Here is an 18,573-nt window from a genome sequence, read left to right as displayed (position 1 = left end):
AGGAGGTATTTTACTAGTTTGTAGCAGATTGGCATTAAAGAAGTCAAATCTGTCAGTATGGGTCTCCATCTGTTAAAAGTGGAAGTTTCATATTTCTCTTGGGATTAGCAGAGTTACTTAGTGCACAATAGCAAACGCTAGCTATACTCCTCGCTGGATGAATATCACCAGTTATTGGTGTCTGGTAAAGCACTTGACTGCAGCTTCTTAGTATATTGGACTTCTGTTGGCCTGATTATAAAGCACTTACAGAAATTTAGCTCTAATTTGGATTAAATAGCCTGTGTCGCGCCATAGGGCCTTATCACCATGGCAAGGAAGAGCTTTTAATGACAGGAAAACTAAACCCATCCGTTTTCTTCAACTACATTCCCATATGAGGTAAATAAGTTGACTTACCACCATGAGAGGAAAGACCCTTTGGCCACTTGAAGCCTTTTCTGAATTATATTTAAAGTAGTGTATTCTTTGACTCTTATAGCAAGCCCTTGTGATCAGAAATGGTGAGAAGCTGAGCATAAATGCTGAAGGTGTTGTAGTTGGAGATCTAGTGGAGGTGAAAGGAGGAGACAGAATTCCAGCTGATCTTCGTATCATAAGTGCTCATGGCTGTAAGGTGGGTGCATTTTCAAATGTCTCTGAAAACCCTGTTCCATACTAAGGGAGTCACTTTTCTAACTAGCTAAATTAAATGCTGAATTTATGGGACATTAGGTTTTTTTGATGATAATGTAGAAGTGCCCTAGAATTACAGTGTGTTCCCCTTAAATTTCTTTTCCTTCTTGTGTATTTGTCCGCCTGTGCAAGAAACAGTGATATATAACTTCCATGCAGGTGGATAACTCCTCACTCACTGGTGAGTCAGAGCCTCAGACCAGGTCTCCAGATTTCACGAACGAGAACCCACTGGAGACGAGGAACATTGCTTTCTTTTCCACCAACTGTGTAGAAGGTATGTGGCTTTAATACTCCATAAAATGTGCACTAATGTAACATGAGGGGTTAAGACATTAAATCACAAAGCTGCTATGGCAGTATAAACGTTTAATGTGTAACTTTACGTAGTTGGAAGCACATGAATTCCACTTCCAACTCCCATGCAAGCAACCAGGGTATAGCCCGTGAGAGAGGCTGTTTCTGATAGGAAATTGCCAGTGTGTAATTGGATAGTAAACTTCTGCAGCAATGTTAGCTTTGAGTTTTGGGTTTCCTCCAATATGTTGCTTTACTCTACTTCTAGTAATTTAACTATTTCAGATCTTTAAAAAGGAAAAAGAACATGGATTTGTACAGCTCCCCTGGCATCGTTCTCACTCAAAGGCCCAGTTGAGGTCTAGGGCACCGTAATAATATAATCAGACACAGGTATTGTGTTTGAAAGTAATATAGCTGCTTTAGAGAATTTAGAATTCCAGTGCCCCTCAAACAGAACTAGTATTCCACCTGCAGAATTCTTCAGCAGACTCAGTGGCAATTGTATAAATTAGCCCCTCCCTTTGTCATTTGTGACCCAACACTGTGTGATAGGACATGTCCCAATGTAACAAGATAAAGTGCAATGAGGATTTACAAATAAAAATGTCTTTCTTTTTTCGTAAACATGTAGGGCTCAGTTCTGCCCTCAGATATGCATGTACATACCTTTATGGCAACACGCATAATATGCCTAGATCACACTGTCAATCCAGTGTTGGAGCAGAAATGTTGTACTTAGTAGCTGGTTGACACTTGTTATATTGTACCAGAGGGATAGGCCCCAAAATAGGGACTGGCATTTGGAAGGGATTCCCTTTTTCTGCCGTGATAAGCAAGCAAAAGTCTGTGCCTGCTTGTGTCATCTTGTGTCTGGCTTTGGAAAGCTATCCGCCCTCTTAGAAACCCTGTGGGTGCACTGCAATGCAGCAGGTCCTTATTCCCTAATTGGAATCCAAGAGAGCAGGTGTCCAGGAAGGCTGCATGGCATTTACACAAGAATTCCTGCTCCGGGGCTGAGTTAGAGATTCCTCCTCACGTATACTTGATGTGGATGAGGGCGCAAAGGCTATTGTGGTATGAACAAATACCTTTTAAACGAATGTATGGAGATCTGATTAAGCACCTCCAAACTCAAACCAGAGCGATGTAGCTTTCTGTGTTTGGCATCAGTGAGTACTCTATTAAAGCCTGTTACCTCTCACTTCCAGGCACCGCCCGTGGTGTTGTCATTAACATTGGCGATAATACTGTGATGGGCCGTATTGCCACTCTTGCATCTGGACTGGAAGGGGGGAAAACTCCCATTGCAACTGAGATTGAGCATTTTATCCACATCATCACTGGAGTGGCTGTGTTCCTGGGAGTCAGCTTCTTCATCCTCTCATTGATCCTTGAGTACACTTGGCTGGAGGCTGTCATCTTCCTCATTGGAATCATTGTCGCCAACGTTCCTGAGGGTCTGCTTGCTACTGTCACGGTGAGCTGGTGGGGAATATCAAGATAGTTTGAGATCGGTTGCACTTAATCTTTCTCAGATTGTACTTGAAGGCAAACTGTAGCATAGCAAGGGGTTTTCGCATTGCTGAACAGTCTTTTTGGTTGGTATAGGTGGGACCAACCTGTGAGAGTGATTAATTTAGTCTAAGAGACAGTCACGTGTTTCTGCCTAGTACTAACTCATCCAAACTACATTGGAACCCTTTTGCAAAATTAACCACAGTTTTCAAACTCTTCAGCTAGTGTAGATGGGTCCCAAACTACTAAATCATAAAATAAGTTTCATATTGCAAGACCATTATTAACTCTCTTTAGTCAAAAAGTCAGGACTATAAATGCAGTTCCCTTTCTGATACGAGACTATCCAATGTGGTGACATTTAACCTCTTTAATTCAAAATAGTGAGGGGGGGGTTGTCTTTAAGTAAAAAGGTACCTTCCACCAACCTACTCTCATGCCTTTGAGTTCCCAACTGAATGACTGGGAAAGGTCATTTCCACTCACTTTAGATAACCAGACATGGCCATGATTTGCCAAACTGTTTAAAAAAACTTCATGTTCTTGAGTAGTTTCTGTACTCTTTTTTTTTTTTTATTGGCATTTCATTTTAAGGCTTATTGACCCAGGATGTGATACCCTAAGAGATGTTTACGAAGGAGAAAATACAGTCTGGTCTAAATTTAAACAAGTCTAAGAATCCGTGCTTTCTGTTCTTGTGGGGGAGTGGTAGCTGCAGCTTCTAAATGCAAAATTACTGCACTGTAGTGCCAGTTGTGGGCTATGTAGAACTAAAGTGTACAAGCACCCATCTGATTCTTCCATCTTTCTCACTTCCTCTCCCAGGTGTGTCTAACACTAACGGCCAAGCGTATGGCTCGTAAGAACTGTCTGGTGAAGAACTTGGAAGCTGTGGAAACCCTGGGATCCACATCCACCATCTGCTCCGACAAAACTGGCACCCTAACTCAGAACCGCATGACAGTTGCCCACATGTGGTTTGACAATCAGATTCATGAGGCTGACACCACAGAGAACCAGAGCGGTAAGAAAAGTTCTCTCAGTTTCTGATTGGCATGTTGTGCTAGAGGTGTCCTTTTACACTATCTGTTAGCTAAGACTTTGGTGTCTGGAGTGCAGAGTTGGGAGGATTTAGAACTTGTCTGCTACAGTTCCTAGTTAATCAATATAAACCTCATTATGGCCCCATGCTAACTTCCTCTTTATCCTGAATGTATACCTCATTGGACTGATGACTCCTAGACAGCGAGCATTGGAAAGATCACTTCCCCTAGTTCCAATTCAGGTTTTGGATTTGATCAAGGACCTTGATATCGTTTGGCAAGATATCAAAGTCTTATCGCCACTCAGAGTAGAATCTTACAAGCCTATTATGTAAAGTGCCTGTAAATAAGTTTCAGTCCTAGCTCCGCCACTGTCTAATTTTTTATAAACTATAAAATGTTTTAGTTATCTGGTGCATTTGCACTGGTGAGGAAGACTTGATTTTCCCTAGGTCTGATTGTGATTGTCTGATCCAGTTTTGAAAGTGGCTGTGTCTGGTCTACACTAGTACTTCAACCATGTTTAATAGAGTGCAAAGTATCAAACTATATAAATACAAATCATTATTGGAAGCACACGAAGTGCAGTATAAACGTTTGGGCTGACGACAGTAGGAATAAACCAGTGTTTATTCAATGAAGAAAAATCTTTGAGGCTTAGTAGTTGTGTCCCTCCCAGCTAGCAAATGACTTTAAAAGGCTTTTGCCTGGTTTACTCTTTCCAGGAAAACCATGTTCAATTCTTGTCATTTGAAGCTCCTCAACAATAAATATGGGGTAAATGGAGTGGATGAGTCCTTTAATTGTCATCCCTGTGATAGAACTTAAATTTATTTTGCAGACTGGGCACAGTGAGGCCAGGACTTCCCTAACAGTGAGTGGGAGAGCTGGAGTGGAACTCAGGAATTCTGATTCCTAGTGTCCCGATCTATGAAAGGAAGTCAGTCTGACCCTTGCCACTGCTGAAAACGTAACTGTTAGTATATAGAATCTAGACTACAAAGCCTGTTTTTAAAATATTTACCTACTCTGTTAATCCCCAGGCCTTTGCCTATGCACTACCTGCTCCTCAGTAACTTGTGACTAGATGAGTGGCTAAAATTTAGGGAAAAAGAAGCAGATGCAAACTCCTAGTAGGACAAATATGAGCTTTCTTTTATACTCTGAGGTAGTAAAGACTGAGACTTTTCCCTGGTCTGTTTGGCACCATAACATTTCCCTTCTTCCACTGCTTTCAGGTGCCTCCTTTGACAAGAGTTCTCTTACCTGGGCTGCTCTGTCCAGAGTTGCAGGTCTCTGCAATCGTGCTGTGTTCCAGGCTAACCAAGAGAATGTACCTATTCTCAAGGTGAGTTCAGTTAAAGGCATTCTAAACTATCCTGACAACCATTTTTGCTCCGATTTGTTGGTGTTACAATCCAGCTGTCTAGACTGGTGAAGGCAGTGCAATAACAATTTATGCCTTGTCTCTGTCCCATGCCCGCCAGTCCCAGGATTGCAGTGGACATGTAGGGAGGGAAGGCCAGCTGGTGCTCCTGACTTTTCCTGCAAACAGACCCACAGGGGAAACAATCTCCCTTCCTGTGCTTCTGGCAGGGGTGGGAGGTGTTTCTGAGATGTATGGCTCCTGCAGCATGATCTCTGCCTTCGGCTGACCACTGATGCCTGCAGGTTAAGGGAGTAGAACACATCAGAGGCTGGGAATGTGCCAGAGGGAGGCTTCCTACACAGCTTGGTTCATTTTTCTCTCCTCTTTTGGTTATTCCCACATAGTACACGTGTGTGTGTGGGGGGGGGGTGGTCGTGAAAGTATACTTTGCTTTAAAGAAACTGGCAGTGGTGGGCATAGGAGCAGAGAAAGTAGGTGTCATCGGATCTTTCATTAACTTCACAGTACACTTCTGACCTTCTGCCATAACTGTAGGTCACTAAAGCAAATGCCACGTGGCGATAATTGTGGAGGAGAAATGCTAAGCTAAGATCCAGCCTAGTCTAATATCTGCACAAGTGAAGCACTGCTCTTGTATCAGCATTTGATATGTTAATTATGTCACTTAATGCATTTACTGGAAGATGCTTGGATACTATGCTTGATAACAGGGTAGAAGAACCCATGTACAACAAAATAACTGTCTTGACTATTCATCAATACTGGTTCTGTGACTATAAATCCTCTCTCTGTTTTTAATATCAATTTGCTACCATGACATCTTATACCTATAGTAATCCTTCTTCTTGCATCTCTTTGTTCATGACTTGAAGCCATTAAAAAGAATTTCTTCTTATTGTAATACCTGTCTGCCACAGCTCTTCTTAGATTGTCCTGTTGGTTACATAACTTTCTCCACACTCTAGAGGTCTGCTTGACTTGGGCTTCAGCCTTGTTTGAGATGCTTTCTCTCTTCACTGAAAGAAGTGAGCACATACAAGTTTACAATGTGTGAAACTTTTTTAACAGAGGGCAGTTGCAGGTGATGCGTCTGAATCTGCACTTCTAAAATGTATTGAAGTATGCTGTGGTTCTGTCAAAGAGATGAGAGAAAGGAATGCCAAAGTAGTGGAAATACCATTCAACTCTACCAACAAGTACCAGGTAAGAACCTCCTGAGGAAGAAGGATTCCCAGCCCCTATATGTTTATATAAAGTCCCTCGGGCTAGGTCAGCCCTGTATAACATGCAGCACTGTCTGCAGTGGGATTGCATGGCTGCAAATAGGGTTTTGTTTCGTTTTTTTGTTCTATATCTGTTGTGATGGGAGACTAGGAGAGGTTCAGTCTTGGGAACTAACTGAATTGCAAACGTGACCTTTTAAAATAAATGAAACACACACTAGAGAGTCCTCGACACCCACATAAAACCAAGGTTATGGGAGAAGACTTGCCAGAAGTCCTGTGTTTCCAGAGTACCTTAAAGGGATATACCTTAATTCTCCAATTCACTATTGAATACTTGGAATGAATGTTAAGCACTTTCTGCCTATACAACTCTTCCAAATAACTGTAGAAACTAACCGTTGTGTGTGGCATTTTTAATGGGAGCAATCCCATTAATCTCATGCTGTACATACATAAAGCTGTAAAAGTTCTTCTCTTACAACCTAGCTGTCTATCCATAAGAATGCCAATCCATCAGAGTCTCGCTACCTGCTGGTGATGAAGGGAGCCCCAGAGAGAATCCTGGACCGCTGCAGCTCCATTTTGATCCATGGAAAAGAACAGCCGCTGGATGAGGAGGCAAAAGATGCTTTTCAAAATGCCTACCTTGAATTGGGCGGCCTTGGGGAGAGAGTACTAGGTAAGGAAATGCAGTCATAGCGCACTGCCAGTGGCTTGGGCTCCACACACAATGCCACAGAAGCATGGATTAAGTACAGGGAATTATGTTCTGTTCTGGCAGTGCAACTGTCTCTAACTTACAGGGCACTTCAGCATTGACCTGGAAGGAATCTCTCCCTTGAGAGGGATATGCACTTGTTCTAATATTGGGTGCAGCCTACATGGACATTTCGAAGTCCCATTATGTAAACTAAGTATTGCTCGGTCACCTGACATTGGCAGCTAGCCACTAGTCTAGAAAAACTTTTAAGCCAGCAGGAGTGATGCTTACTTTGAATAATATTGACTGGGCTTCTGAGCAGAAGACCTGGCACTGATTTACAGAGCTCCTCTCCACTGTTATTCACAATAAGTGAATTCAGTTCTAAACTTGCCTGCTTAGGTGCACAAACTAATCATTGTTATTGACTTGCTGCAGGCTTTTGCCACTTGGCTCTGTCAGATGATCAGTTCCCAGAAGGCTTCCAGTTTGACACAGATGAGATTAACTTTCCTGTAGAAAACCTCTGCTTTGTTGGGTTGATTTCTATGATTGACCCTCCTCGTGCTGCTGTGCCAGATGCTGTTGGCAAATGCAGAAGTGCTGGAATCAAGGTATCTCTTTTTTTAAGTGTATGTGATGACATAAGCTAAAATACAAATGAAATGAGTGAGCCCAGTATTCAGACCTGAAAGAAACTAGATTCTCCTTAGAGTGCTGATCCTTCTGTGTTCCACATGTGAGTACATGTGTACTGCATGTGCCTGAGACTGGAGGTTTGTAGCTAGTAGTGAATACTTCCCTGGGCCCAGTTCACTCTGATGCCATTCTTAGATGCTAAGACACTTAATGCTTTGGAAGTTTCCCATTTAACCTAACGGAGTAATGCAGGGTCAATGCTAATCAAATAGCAGATTGGAAAAAAAAAGTTTTTGATGCGAGTCCAAATTCCTCAAATTCAATGGCTGAACTGGTCTGAGTCAGACAAAATTAGGCCTAATCTTCTGTTGATTTCCTCCTGTGTCTGAACTCAGACTGGTCTAAAAGTATTGCTGACAGCCCTATACATAGATGTCATCTTCCTGACCAGGAAATGCAAGTTTCCCCACCCTGCTCTCTTTTTGCTTCCTCGGGGGAACCACCTGGGGATAGGGAGCTCTATTTCTATGTCCTGAGAGCCCCAGCAAATGGGCCAGTTGTAATGCAATGGCTATTAAATATCTGGCTGAGCTCAGATTTGCTTCACGGACGTCACCTTGCTGAGTCTCTCACAGTCTGAATTGACGTGGCTGGGTTCAGCAAGAACAGAGCAACTCTGGAAATAAGACTTAACCTTTTACCACAATTTACTTGAGACAACAAAAGGAAATGTTAACACTCCTTCAGTATGCACTCTATCTCTGCTTGACAGGATGGATTAGGCTTTCACAATGTCTGATATTTGCATTACAGGTTATCATGGTTACAGGAGACCATCCAATCACAGCCAAAGCTATTGCCAAGGGTGTTGGCATCATCTCGGAGGGCAATGAAACAGTAGAGGATATTGCTGCTCGTCTGAATATCCCGGTCAGCCAAGTCAACCCCAGGTACTGAATAGAAAAAGCATTGTAGAAGGGAAGGGAAAAGGCTGTCTTGGAATAAAGACCTCCTCTCATGTCTCCCCTGCACAATCCCCTCTTAGCTTTACTTTATCTGAGACTAGAAGTTAACATGTCTAACACTGCACATTGTGTTTTCTTGGCACTTGTCACATGCCCAGTGAAATGTTCACTTGACTCCAAAATGTTCTAGTAACTACTAGATTTTTACATAAGGGCAAATAGCTTTGACGCAAAACCTGAAAAGCTTGTTTGGATCACGTTAGTGTGCATAAACCAAAAGCAGGACACACCTTTCTGATTTCATAGCTGCCAGCACTGGTAACTGTGTCCTGAGTGGAGACTGTGGAATTATTAACTGGGAATTTAGCAGATGAACAACTGACCAAATCATTATTGAAGATGTATTTAATGTTAAGATTAATCAATGTTTCAGTGGCTTGAGCACTTAAAGGTGTGCTTTAGTCCAATTTTCACCCAAAACTTATTTAGGTTTCTTTATAATATAACAGTATTGTTAGGCTTGGAAGGATTAGATTGTTTTATTGGTAAATGTCAGAAAACGTTTTCACTGTACATGCACAAACTGATGGAAAAAATCCAACAGTAATTGAAATTTTGAGATAAGCAAAGTAAGAAAAGCACTGCTTGAGACCTAAGTTTGTTTTAACGGTATTTACTTTGTACATTTTTATATCTGATATTTGTGTCTTACTGACTATAGTTTTAACTTTTTGAATCTCAACACCTCATGTCATCAAATTGTCAGATCCTCCCTCATAATTTCCCACAACTGTGAAAATTTAAGTAGATAAAAAATCAGTTACCAGTTGAAATTACAAAGAATAAAAATAAAAATTGAATTCTGCCAAGCTTACCTTAAAGAAAAGCCTAATTATAAATAAGTTACTTGTCAAAACTGGACTAAAAGCCTCCTTTGAGGGCCCAAGACACTGAAACATTGATTAAAGTTTCATGGAAGAACTCGAAGTGAAAATGACTAGGCTGTTTTAACTGTCTAAGCTGAGTGGTCTACAAAAATTTAAACAGGATAAATAGTTATGCTGAGTGTAAGGTTCCTTACTTGTAATGTAAGAAAACATAACTGGAACTCTCTCTTAAAATTTGACCTCTCATTCAACTCCAAAGATAAATATTTTAAATTTAAAATCAAACTAGGTGGTTATGAGTCTCAGAAGTCAAAACAAGATCTTGTTCCCTCAAGAGTTCCAAATCTGAAATTTTTGGGTGGGCAGAGGAACTGACAACTGCTGGGGATAGCATTCAAAACTGATCTTACGGTCCATAGCACCAAAGTAAGGTAGATTTCCAAAATGAGAACAGTCCTATGGGCAAATACTTAGGTTCTCTTCAGGACTTCACTTCCCCTCACTGGTTAATACATGGCACCTTTGCTACCTAAGAGCACAAGATTTGAATTATTTATCAGGCAAATTCACCTATTCATAAGCTGGCTGCTTATAGGATTACTGGGCTGCCTGCATTGTTTAACCTGACCAAGCCTTTGTTTTGCTTGGAGAATCTCCACAGAGCACTTGTGAACTGTGAATAGACGGCCTGTGGAATGAATTGCTGAGGAAGATGAAATATTGTGGTTAGATTTTTGAGAGGGTAACTTCATAATACTCATTATGTGGTAATGCAGGGTAAGGAGGATAACTGGACCACATATTTGGGGGTCTTGGTGGCTGGCAGTGAGTCAGAAAGGAATTTCCCCTTATGTGCCATGTAGCATCATTAGCTACGTGTATTATCCATTTGGCCAGTTATGGGTGGGATGCTGAATTAGACAAGAGCTGGTTGTCTAATGTAGTCTGGCATGAATATACACCCTACATGGATAAGAAAAATCTAAAATACTAAAACATAACATGAACTGTGTTCATTAGAATATTTTGTAACAGTAGCCTAGGTTTCCTATAAGCTATGCAGCTGCCGCCTTAGTGCCACCCAGGTGCTCAGAGAACCCACCAGGGACCTTCTGGGGTAGGAGTGCCCCTCCCCCGGCCTCAACCTAGCCCAGCTTCCAACTGTGTCATGGCTGGAGCACTCCTACCCTGCGGGGCCTGGAGAGGGGTGCTTTTCCTGCGGCCCCAGCCCCAGAGCTGCCGTGGCAGGGAGAGGTGCCTCTTCCTCCCCCCACCCCCAGCCAGGTGCTGCTGTGGGGGGGGGGGAGCTGCAGGGAGAGTTTTCTCTCTCTCTCTCTCTCTCTCTCTGCCATAGTCCTGGAGCACCCTCCTGCACCCCAAACTCCTCATTCCCGGCCGCACCCCCAGCTGGTGCCCTCACACCCCTGCACCCCAACCCTCTGTCCCAGCCCACACTCCAGACCCCTCGGCGCCAGCCCCACCACATTAATTTTGTTATAAGTGCACCAATATGAAGATGTCACCTCCATATTGATGCACATAACAAAATTCATTCCACACATGGGTGGGAAAAATTAGATGGAACACTGACTGACTGTAGAACACAGGAACAGTCTTTCTTCTCTCTCCTACAGTAAGAGTTGATCACACAAGATATGACACCCCAAACATTATATAATTTGGAATCTCCTCCTCGAAGGCAGTACTTTTTTAAAGTATATTAAAAGCTGTGGCTTTCCTTTTGTAGTATGCATAAGAGTTGTGGGTTAATGGAAAGTGTGTGAGTGTTTTTGTTAAATCCTAGGGATGCCAAGGCCTGTGTTGTCCATGGCACAGATCTGAAGGACATGACCAGTGAACAACTAGATGACATTCTGACTCATCATACAGAAATTGTATTTGCCAGGACATCGCCTCAGCAGAAGCTTATAATTGTGGAAGGTTGCCAGCGACAGGTAAGGAGAAAGTGCTAAGTTATTTGATCATCCATAAAAGTATTTGCTTTAAACTACGAGCTCAAGTATGCAGCATGTTCAAGAGCAACAGCATAGCCTAGACATCCCTCACCACTCTGGGTATGTCTGCTCAGTTGTTCAAGGTTTTCTTTATAGTAACAGCAATGGCTGCAGAAGCATCTCGTGATGCTGGTGTGAGCCATAGCTAGGTATTCAGTATAGACTTCATATGTAAATATGGACACTATGAGGAAAGGTGTATGATATATTTTTTCAAATATGAGGCCTGCAGTGATGCACGGTCCTGAAGTGACCTGCAAGGGGAAAAGTAGTTCTGAAGTTAGGTTTAAGGTCTAAACACTTTGGAGAGGAGAGGCTTTACCACCACCCCACCCTAAGGTCAAATGTGTTCTCCAGAGACAGCTGCAAGTCCAGATATGAAATTCCTGATTGACTGCAGGCTTCAGAGAGGCGTACCAGGTTTCTGTACTTCAAAGAAGACACAGGCTGTCTTTCAAAGATCCTTCACTGGTCACCTACAAGACCTTGATCAGGTCCCAAATATAGCACTAAAAGAGCCATTTCCAGCTACGGGTCCTGTTCAGAAAAATAGCTGATCAGGGTTGGGGAAGGGTTAACGGTAATACCTATGGAAGACTGGGACACTCTCAAGGGAATGTTTACAAGTTTGCATGTTCCTATTGTAGGAACTGAAATCTTCTCTTTCCCTTTCTCTGTGCATAGGGAGCCATTGTAGCTGTTACTGGTGATGGTGTGAATGACTCCCCAGCTCTGAAGAAAGCGGATATTGGTGTTGCCATGGGTATTGCTGGCTCTGACGTCTCTAAACAGGCAGCTGACATGATTCTCCTGGATGACAACTTTGCCTCCATTGTAACTGGTGTAGAGGAAGGTGAGTTTCCAGGCCTCTGTTGCACTTCAATTAGCACGCTAAGTGTAGCCACTTACTTGGCAATAATACCGAGCTACAGTTAGGGTTACTAAGGGTAACTAAGGGTAAGGGTTACTAAGGGTATGCCTACGCATAGTAAGGGTAACTAAGGGTAAGGGTTACTAAGGGTATGCCTACGCATAGTAAGGGTAACTAAGGGTTAGGGTTACTAAGGGTATGCCTACGCAGCAAAGAGAAAACTGGCTGGCTTGTGCCAGCTAGCTCGAGCGTGTGGGACTCAGGACCTTTTTATTGCTGTGTAGACTTCTGGGCCTGGGTTGGAGTTGAGTTAACTCATTATCCCCCTTCTGTTCTCTAATATGTGTTGGTAGCTGTGGAAGTAAGGATCCTGATTTTGATCTGGCTGTTCACCTTCAGCAGAAGTGAAATGGAAAGCAGCCCAGCCATAGGGCTTCTCTCTCCCCATGCCTGCTGTTGAATCCCTGGCCACAGCTGCTTGCGATGACTGAAAGGTGTTAGGTTTTGAGAGGGCATTGGCAGTTGGAAATGGGGACTCACAGGAACAGTTATGTCTGAGCTCCCCCACTGAACTTGAAAATAAGATGGTTCCGCTGAATATGGAGAGAGGAAACCTGCTGGTGGTGAGCTGAGAGAGTGATCCTGCCTTCATGATGACTTGAATAGAATACCCAAACTTCCACTGCACTGCAGTTCTGCTTGTGATAGAAGCTCTGCATAGAGGGGAAACTAGTGTGTTTAGGCTTTCAAGCACTGGTGTGTTTAGCTTTAGGAATAAAGCCTTCTGTAAGCCGCCTGGCTGCCATGTGGTAGTAAAGAATCTGTATTTGTTCCTTCCTAGGTCGTCTGATCTTTGATAATCTAAAGAAGTCCATTGCTTACACTTTGACCAGTAACATCCCTGAGATCACACCTTTCCTAATCTTCATCATCGCTAACATCCCCCTGCCCCTGGGAACAGTAACTATTCTCTGCATTGACTTGGGTACTGACATGGTAAGTACCTTAGAATACCAGGGGCACATATGGGTTCAAAATAACCCTAAAGAACTTCAGATTCAAGAGAATATGTAACCAGCTTGTTTCTTAGCCCTGTAACAAAGCTGGTCAGTGAATAGTCTTTCCATAGCCTAGTCTACCTGTCTCCTGAAAATCAAAGCTTGATGGCTTAGAGTGTTTTGCTCTTCTCTAAGGGCCAGTATAAGGGCAAGGTACTGCATATAGGCCCTCAGTCTAATGTCATTATTTGGCAACAGGCCTGTACGTTTCTTAGCCACTATAATGGGACAGAGGGGAAGCCGCGCACTCCTTTTTGAAAATGGAAAAGATTGTTTTCAAAGCTCTCTAGTATGCCAACTCTTGTCCTCCACCCCAAAGGTTCCTGCTATCTCCTTGGCATATGAGCAAGCTGAGAGTGATATCATGAAGAGACAGCCCAGAAACCCCAAAACGGACAAGCTAGTGAACGAGAGACTGATCAGTATGGCCTACGGGCAGATTGGTAAGCTGCTGCTTCGCTTCATCCTTTGGGACTGTGCTCAGCACTGATGGGGGGGGTTGGCTTGGCCTCAAGGGAGATTGCACAATCAGTCTAGGGCAGTAGCTGCTATCATGTTTCTGTAGGGTACAGGCTTTTGGACACACAGGCCATATTGTATTTGGGAAGCCAGAAATTCAAGCTTTTAAGAGAACTTCAGGCAAAATTGCACATGGTGGTGGCTTGTGCAGCTTGCTTCATCCACTGAATCACTTTCACAGTAATTTTATTTAATTACACAGCACTGCAAAGTAACTGGCGGCCAACTAGTTCTCTTTGGGTTCAGACTTGTTTGGCAGAACATAGATCCCATTGTTAGTTTAATTAGAAGTAAAAGATTCTCTCCAGTATACTCCTGTACACACATCATTAGAGGCTTGATGAAAGGAAGTACAAAGATATGCCACAGTTCACAGGGTGGTTAATTGCAGCAGAACTTGAAGCTTCATTATTGTAGCCCAGTGGCTCTCAAACTTTTTTTTACTGGTGACCCCTTTCACATAGCAAGTCTCTGAGTGTGACCCCTCTCCCCCTTATAAATTAAAAACACTTGTTTAATATATTTAACACCATTATAAATGCTGGAGGCAAAGGGGGTTTGGGGTGGAGGGTGACAGCTCACGACCTGCCCATGTAATAACCTTGCAACCCCCTGAAGGGGTCGCAACCCCCAGTTTGAGAACCTCTGATGTAGCTGTTGTGAGGAACATGGGATGAGGCTTAAAATGGGTGTGTTTATCCTGTGTCCTTGATCCAGAGTTTCAGGCCTTTACAGTAAAGTATGGAACATGGGTAACTGTACAAAATTGGGGATCTTTTCCTTGGGCTGGGGGAAGGAACAGGTATTGGATGGTGGTCAAAAGAACAGAATGTCATAGCTGCAGAAATGCAAATTTCCTGTAGTTAAGGGTTGGGTAAATGAGAACAGAGGGACTTAATGTGCTTGGGGCTTCTGTGTAAGAAACAACTCATGCCTAGCAAATCACTTGTCTGTCATGACCATCTTTCACAGATTGCATAGGTTTATCTGTCACTTTCTAATCCAATCAGGTATGATCCAGGCCCTTGGAGGCTTCTTCACGTACTTTGTAATCCTGGCAGAGAATGGGTTCTTGCCCTCCTCCTTGGTAGGGATCAGAGTGAAATGGGATGACCGGTGGGTGAATGATGTGGAGGACAGCTATGGGCAACAGTGGGTAAGTTTGAGCACAGCATGGGGGCTACAAGCCAAATTACTAATGTGCATATCCTGCATTGGGATACAAGTAGATCTGCACATGGAATGGAGAAGGTGAATGTATAAGAATTAACACTTTTTTCCTCCTCATTTCCAGACCTACGAACAGAGGAAAATTGTGGAGTTCACTTGCCATACAGCCTTCTTTGTCAGCATTGTGGTGGTGCAATGGGCAGACTTGGTCATCTGTAAGACCAGAAGGAATTCAGTCTTCCAGCAGGGGATGAAGTAAGTGGTGTGAAATGGAAGGGTTTTAAGGAGGAGTCCATTTCCTGCTGTAATTGGCAGGCAGTGGCAATAGTCTTCACTGTCTGTCCAGTATAATGCTGGGCCTATCTCAGGAAGTGCCAAACAGTTAAATTAAGTGCATTAATAGTGGCATAGTGCTTTAATAGGTCAAGTAGAGCGGCTTACGGCTTCTGAGCAATCCACAGTTCTCTGTGATCAGACAGAATGTGACTAGGTGGACAATGTTTTTCTCTGATCCTTGGCTGTAAGAGCATCTGAAGATAACTCGTTCTCAAATATTGACTGCGTTGTGAAGGCCATGCGAAGATAAGGGTGAAATAAAGAGGATATAATTCCGTAACTGTTTTGTACAAAGAATATCCTAGTCAATCAGATTCCCCAGTGAAAATCTGCATGTTTGGTGAGAAAGATGCCTTGGCACTAACTTTTCTGTCTTTCCTAGGAACAAGATTTTAATATTTGGTCTCTTTGAGGAGACTGCCCTGGCTGCCTTCCTCTCTTATTGTCCTGGCATGGATGTCGCCTTAAGGATGTATCCACTGAAGTAAGTCATATCTTGATATTTCAGCTCACAGTTACTCCCCAACAGTTGCAACAGAACAAACATATTGTTAAGATGTGATTGCATAAATTGACTCTCCAAGAGCTTGAGTAGCTTATAAAATGTAGCTTTGGAGCTCTTCACTGGATTCAGACTGGAGAATGACCTCTTAAGTCACCCACTGGTAGTCTGTCTCTGCTGAGCTTACATTGCCCACCAGAAATCACTCTCTATCTCTTCCCACCCCCTTTGGCAGGTGACCATGAGGAAAATCTCTTCAAAGTCTAAACACAAGTTGTCCCACTTCACCTAGGCCCATGTAGTTAAGCAGCACAACTCCCTAGGGTGCCTGCAGTTACACTCGTAGAGCTTATTCATGTGCAGGAAGGGGAATAGCGCCTCTATCCAAAATAGTCCATGCTTTGAGATCCTCAGATGAAAGGTAATATAGGTGACTTGTCAGTCTGTAGGCCTCCCTTCCCCAGTTGCTGAAGTGCAGTCCTCTGCTGTGGTGGGTTGTGGCATCTGTTTAATATTGCACAACAACTCTTCAAGGCAGGAAGTGGAAAATATATCCTGTATCTGATTTGAAACCAGAATGGGGAATTTAGCAGCAGAATGAAGTTGTTTAGTTTTGGAAAAATTCAACGACTTACGATTATCTCATGTAGTCTCAATGAGAAAATTACTGGGACTTTTAAATCTACAAAACCTGGCATTCCCAACTGTACAGTGTCCCCCCGTGTGGTGCTGAGGCACCGGTATCACTTCAGCAGCTTCTAGGTATTATAGTCTCCCATGGGATTGGCTTGTGCTGTGACAGTTTGGATTCAGAAGGCTATAGATTCAAAGGTTACCTGTGCTTGGAAGGAAATCTTCCTAGATCAGAGTGGTGATGTGGGAGGAGCTAGTACTAAATGGGACAAAGGTGCAGTGGCACACCTTTCCTTGGAATCTTTATCTGGAATCAGATTAGTTTCCTGTGGGGAAAACTCAGTGGTAATTCTTGGCTCTGGTGATTCTTGGTTCAGCAGAACCCCTTGCAGAAGTTGCTGTATTGGCAGGTCTGGACTTGCCTCCATTCAGTGATCGGCACAGTTCGTAGCATAAATGCAAAGATCTGCTGCCAAATACCAGTTAATGAATCTTTCTGCAATGTACTGTCTGTATTCTTACTCATGTCTCTTTCCCCAAAACAGACCAAGCTGGTGGTTCTGTGCCTTCCCATACTCTCTCCTTATCTTCCTGTATGATGAAGTCAGAAAACTAATCATCAGACGGAGCCCTGGAGGTAAGACTATATGGTTCCAGTGAACTGAGCACTCTTACATACGCAGTAAAAATCCCAGCCCTGTTGAGCAGTGTGTTCTTACTCTCTGGGCATCAGGGTACAACACTGCAATTCTAGGAGGAGGAGAGGGAATCCCCAGTTGCCATTTCACATACATCCCATTGTGTATAGGGGCTGACATTTTGGAGTTGCACTGTCATTTCATTTCTTTAAAATGAGATTGTAGTAATTATAAAATGTGATTAAACTCAAATTAGAGACAATACCAATTGAGTAGTGATACTTAGTCTTGAAGCCCAGTTCCTCCTGTGTGTGAATGTGCCATAGGAATGGGCAAAATTCACCTAAATTTGTCCCTTATCACTGTTCTGGTGTCATCACTAACAAACAAGGTTCTGAATCAGTATTTTGTTCCCTCTCTTGCCACTGCCTCCTTTCCCCCACAAAAATCCTGTTCTAGCTGAACAGCATGAAGGGCAGTAATCTACACTGGGGTGGTGGGGAGAGAACTACCCTGAAGATTTGCTACTGTGGCCTTAATCTCTCTAACATCTGAGTTCTTCATATGTTCAGATTATGAAATACTTCCAGGGAAAAGAGAGAGATGGGGGAGGCAGTATTTACACACTGTACTAGATAATAATGGTTCAGGTTTGTCTAGCTTGGGGAAGTCAGAGCAGTTTGAAAATTGCAAGTCATCACGTATTTTGAAAGACTTTCCATTACAGCAAGGTCACTTAATCTTGCATTGACGTTCATTTGTGCTATTCCACCTAAGAGTTCAGATGTTTAATGAACAAGCTAAGCTAGGGTGACCAGACAGCAAATATGAAAAATCGGGACGGGGATGTGGGGTAATAGGAGCCTATATAAGAAAAAGACCCAAAAATCGGGACATCTGGTCACCCTGTGTATAAATGGCTTCATGAGATTGACTTAGTTTGTTCTTTCTTTCTCTCTTTTTGTAGGTTGGGTGGAAAAGGAAACATACTATTAAAATTCAACTGCAAAACCACATTCCATGCACAGCACAGCCTTCCATCTCCCCTGTATATGTGTACTTTCAGCATTTGAATGGAGAGTTGTGCCCTGAAAAGAACGAAATGAAGAACAAAGTGAATGCGAAGAAACGTGGACTGGCGGAGAAAGGGGGGAGGGAGTTTCTTTGACACATCAGTCTACGGTGATGAAAGATGGGAGTAGTTTTTATGTGCCTTTTTGTTTTTTAAAAAGAGAGATGTTAAGATTTTAATATTTCCATTTTTACAAATAAAGATGGATTATAACAGGATGCTTCTTGTGTGTGTTGTACATATGCTGTATCAAATAGTGCTTGTATCAGAGCAACGTATGGAAAAGAGCGTTCAAAACCCATGGAGGTGCAGACACTAGCTCCTGGTACGTTCTACTTCACCGTGATCCAGGCAACTCAGCTTCTCTACTGGATCAATTCTATGCTGGCACTTGTTGCCACCCACACCTGTTGCCACCA

At 43.0% G+C, this 18,573-nt stretch overlaps 1 protein-coding gene across 2 annotated transcripts in view; it reads left to right on the top strand.

Moving 5' to 3' along the window:
- ATP1A1 (ATPase Na+/K+ transporting subunit alpha 1) overlaps positions 1-18,372 on the top strand; it is a 34,347-nt gene extending 15,975 nt beyond the window's left edge. For both annotated transcript variants that reach the window (XM_075071900.1, XM_032799933.2), the window contains exons 6-23: positions 482-616; positions 835-952; positions 2,184-2,452; positions 3,316-3,514; positions 4,772-4,881; positions 5,992-6,126; positions 6,636-6,828; positions 7,288-7,463; positions 8,302-8,438; positions 11,145-11,295; positions 12,040-12,208; positions 13,068-13,222; positions 13,604-13,727; positions 14,814-14,959; positions 15,098-15,228; positions 15,692-15,793; positions 16,990-17,081; positions 18,050-18,372. In XM_075071900.1, coding sequence (XP_074928001.1) covers positions 482-616; positions 835-952; positions 2,184-2,452; positions 3,316-3,514; positions 4,772-4,881; positions 5,992-6,126; positions 6,636-6,828; positions 7,288-7,463; positions 8,302-8,438; positions 11,145-11,295; positions 12,040-12,208; positions 13,068-13,222; positions 13,604-13,727; positions 14,814-14,959; positions 15,098-15,228; positions 15,692-15,793; positions 16,990-17,081; positions 18,050-18,078 — 2,571 coding nt within the window. In that variant the 3' untranslated portion in view covers positions 18,079-18,372. The remainder of the gene's footprint in view (positions 1-481; positions 617-834; positions 953-2,183; positions 2,453-3,315; positions 3,515-4,771; positions 4,882-5,991; positions 6,127-6,635; positions 6,829-7,287; positions 7,464-8,301; positions 8,439-11,144; positions 11,296-12,039; positions 12,209-13,067; positions 13,223-13,603; positions 13,728-14,813; positions 14,960-15,097; positions 15,229-15,691; positions 15,794-16,989; positions 17,082-18,049) is intronic.
- Positions 18,373-18,573: the final 201 nt, after the last annotated feature.

Source organism: Chelonoidis abingdonii, chromosome 1, assembly GCF_003597395.2.
Source record: "Chelonoidis abingdonii isolate Lonesome George chromosome 1, CheloAbing_2.0, whole genome shotgun sequence".
NCBI classification, from domain to species: domain Eukaryota; kingdom Metazoa; phylum Chordata; order Testudines; family Testudinidae; genus Chelonoidis; species Chelonoidis abingdonii.
Note: the sequence above shows the minus strand (reverse complement) of the source record. Positions and strands in the feature narration are given on the sequence as shown.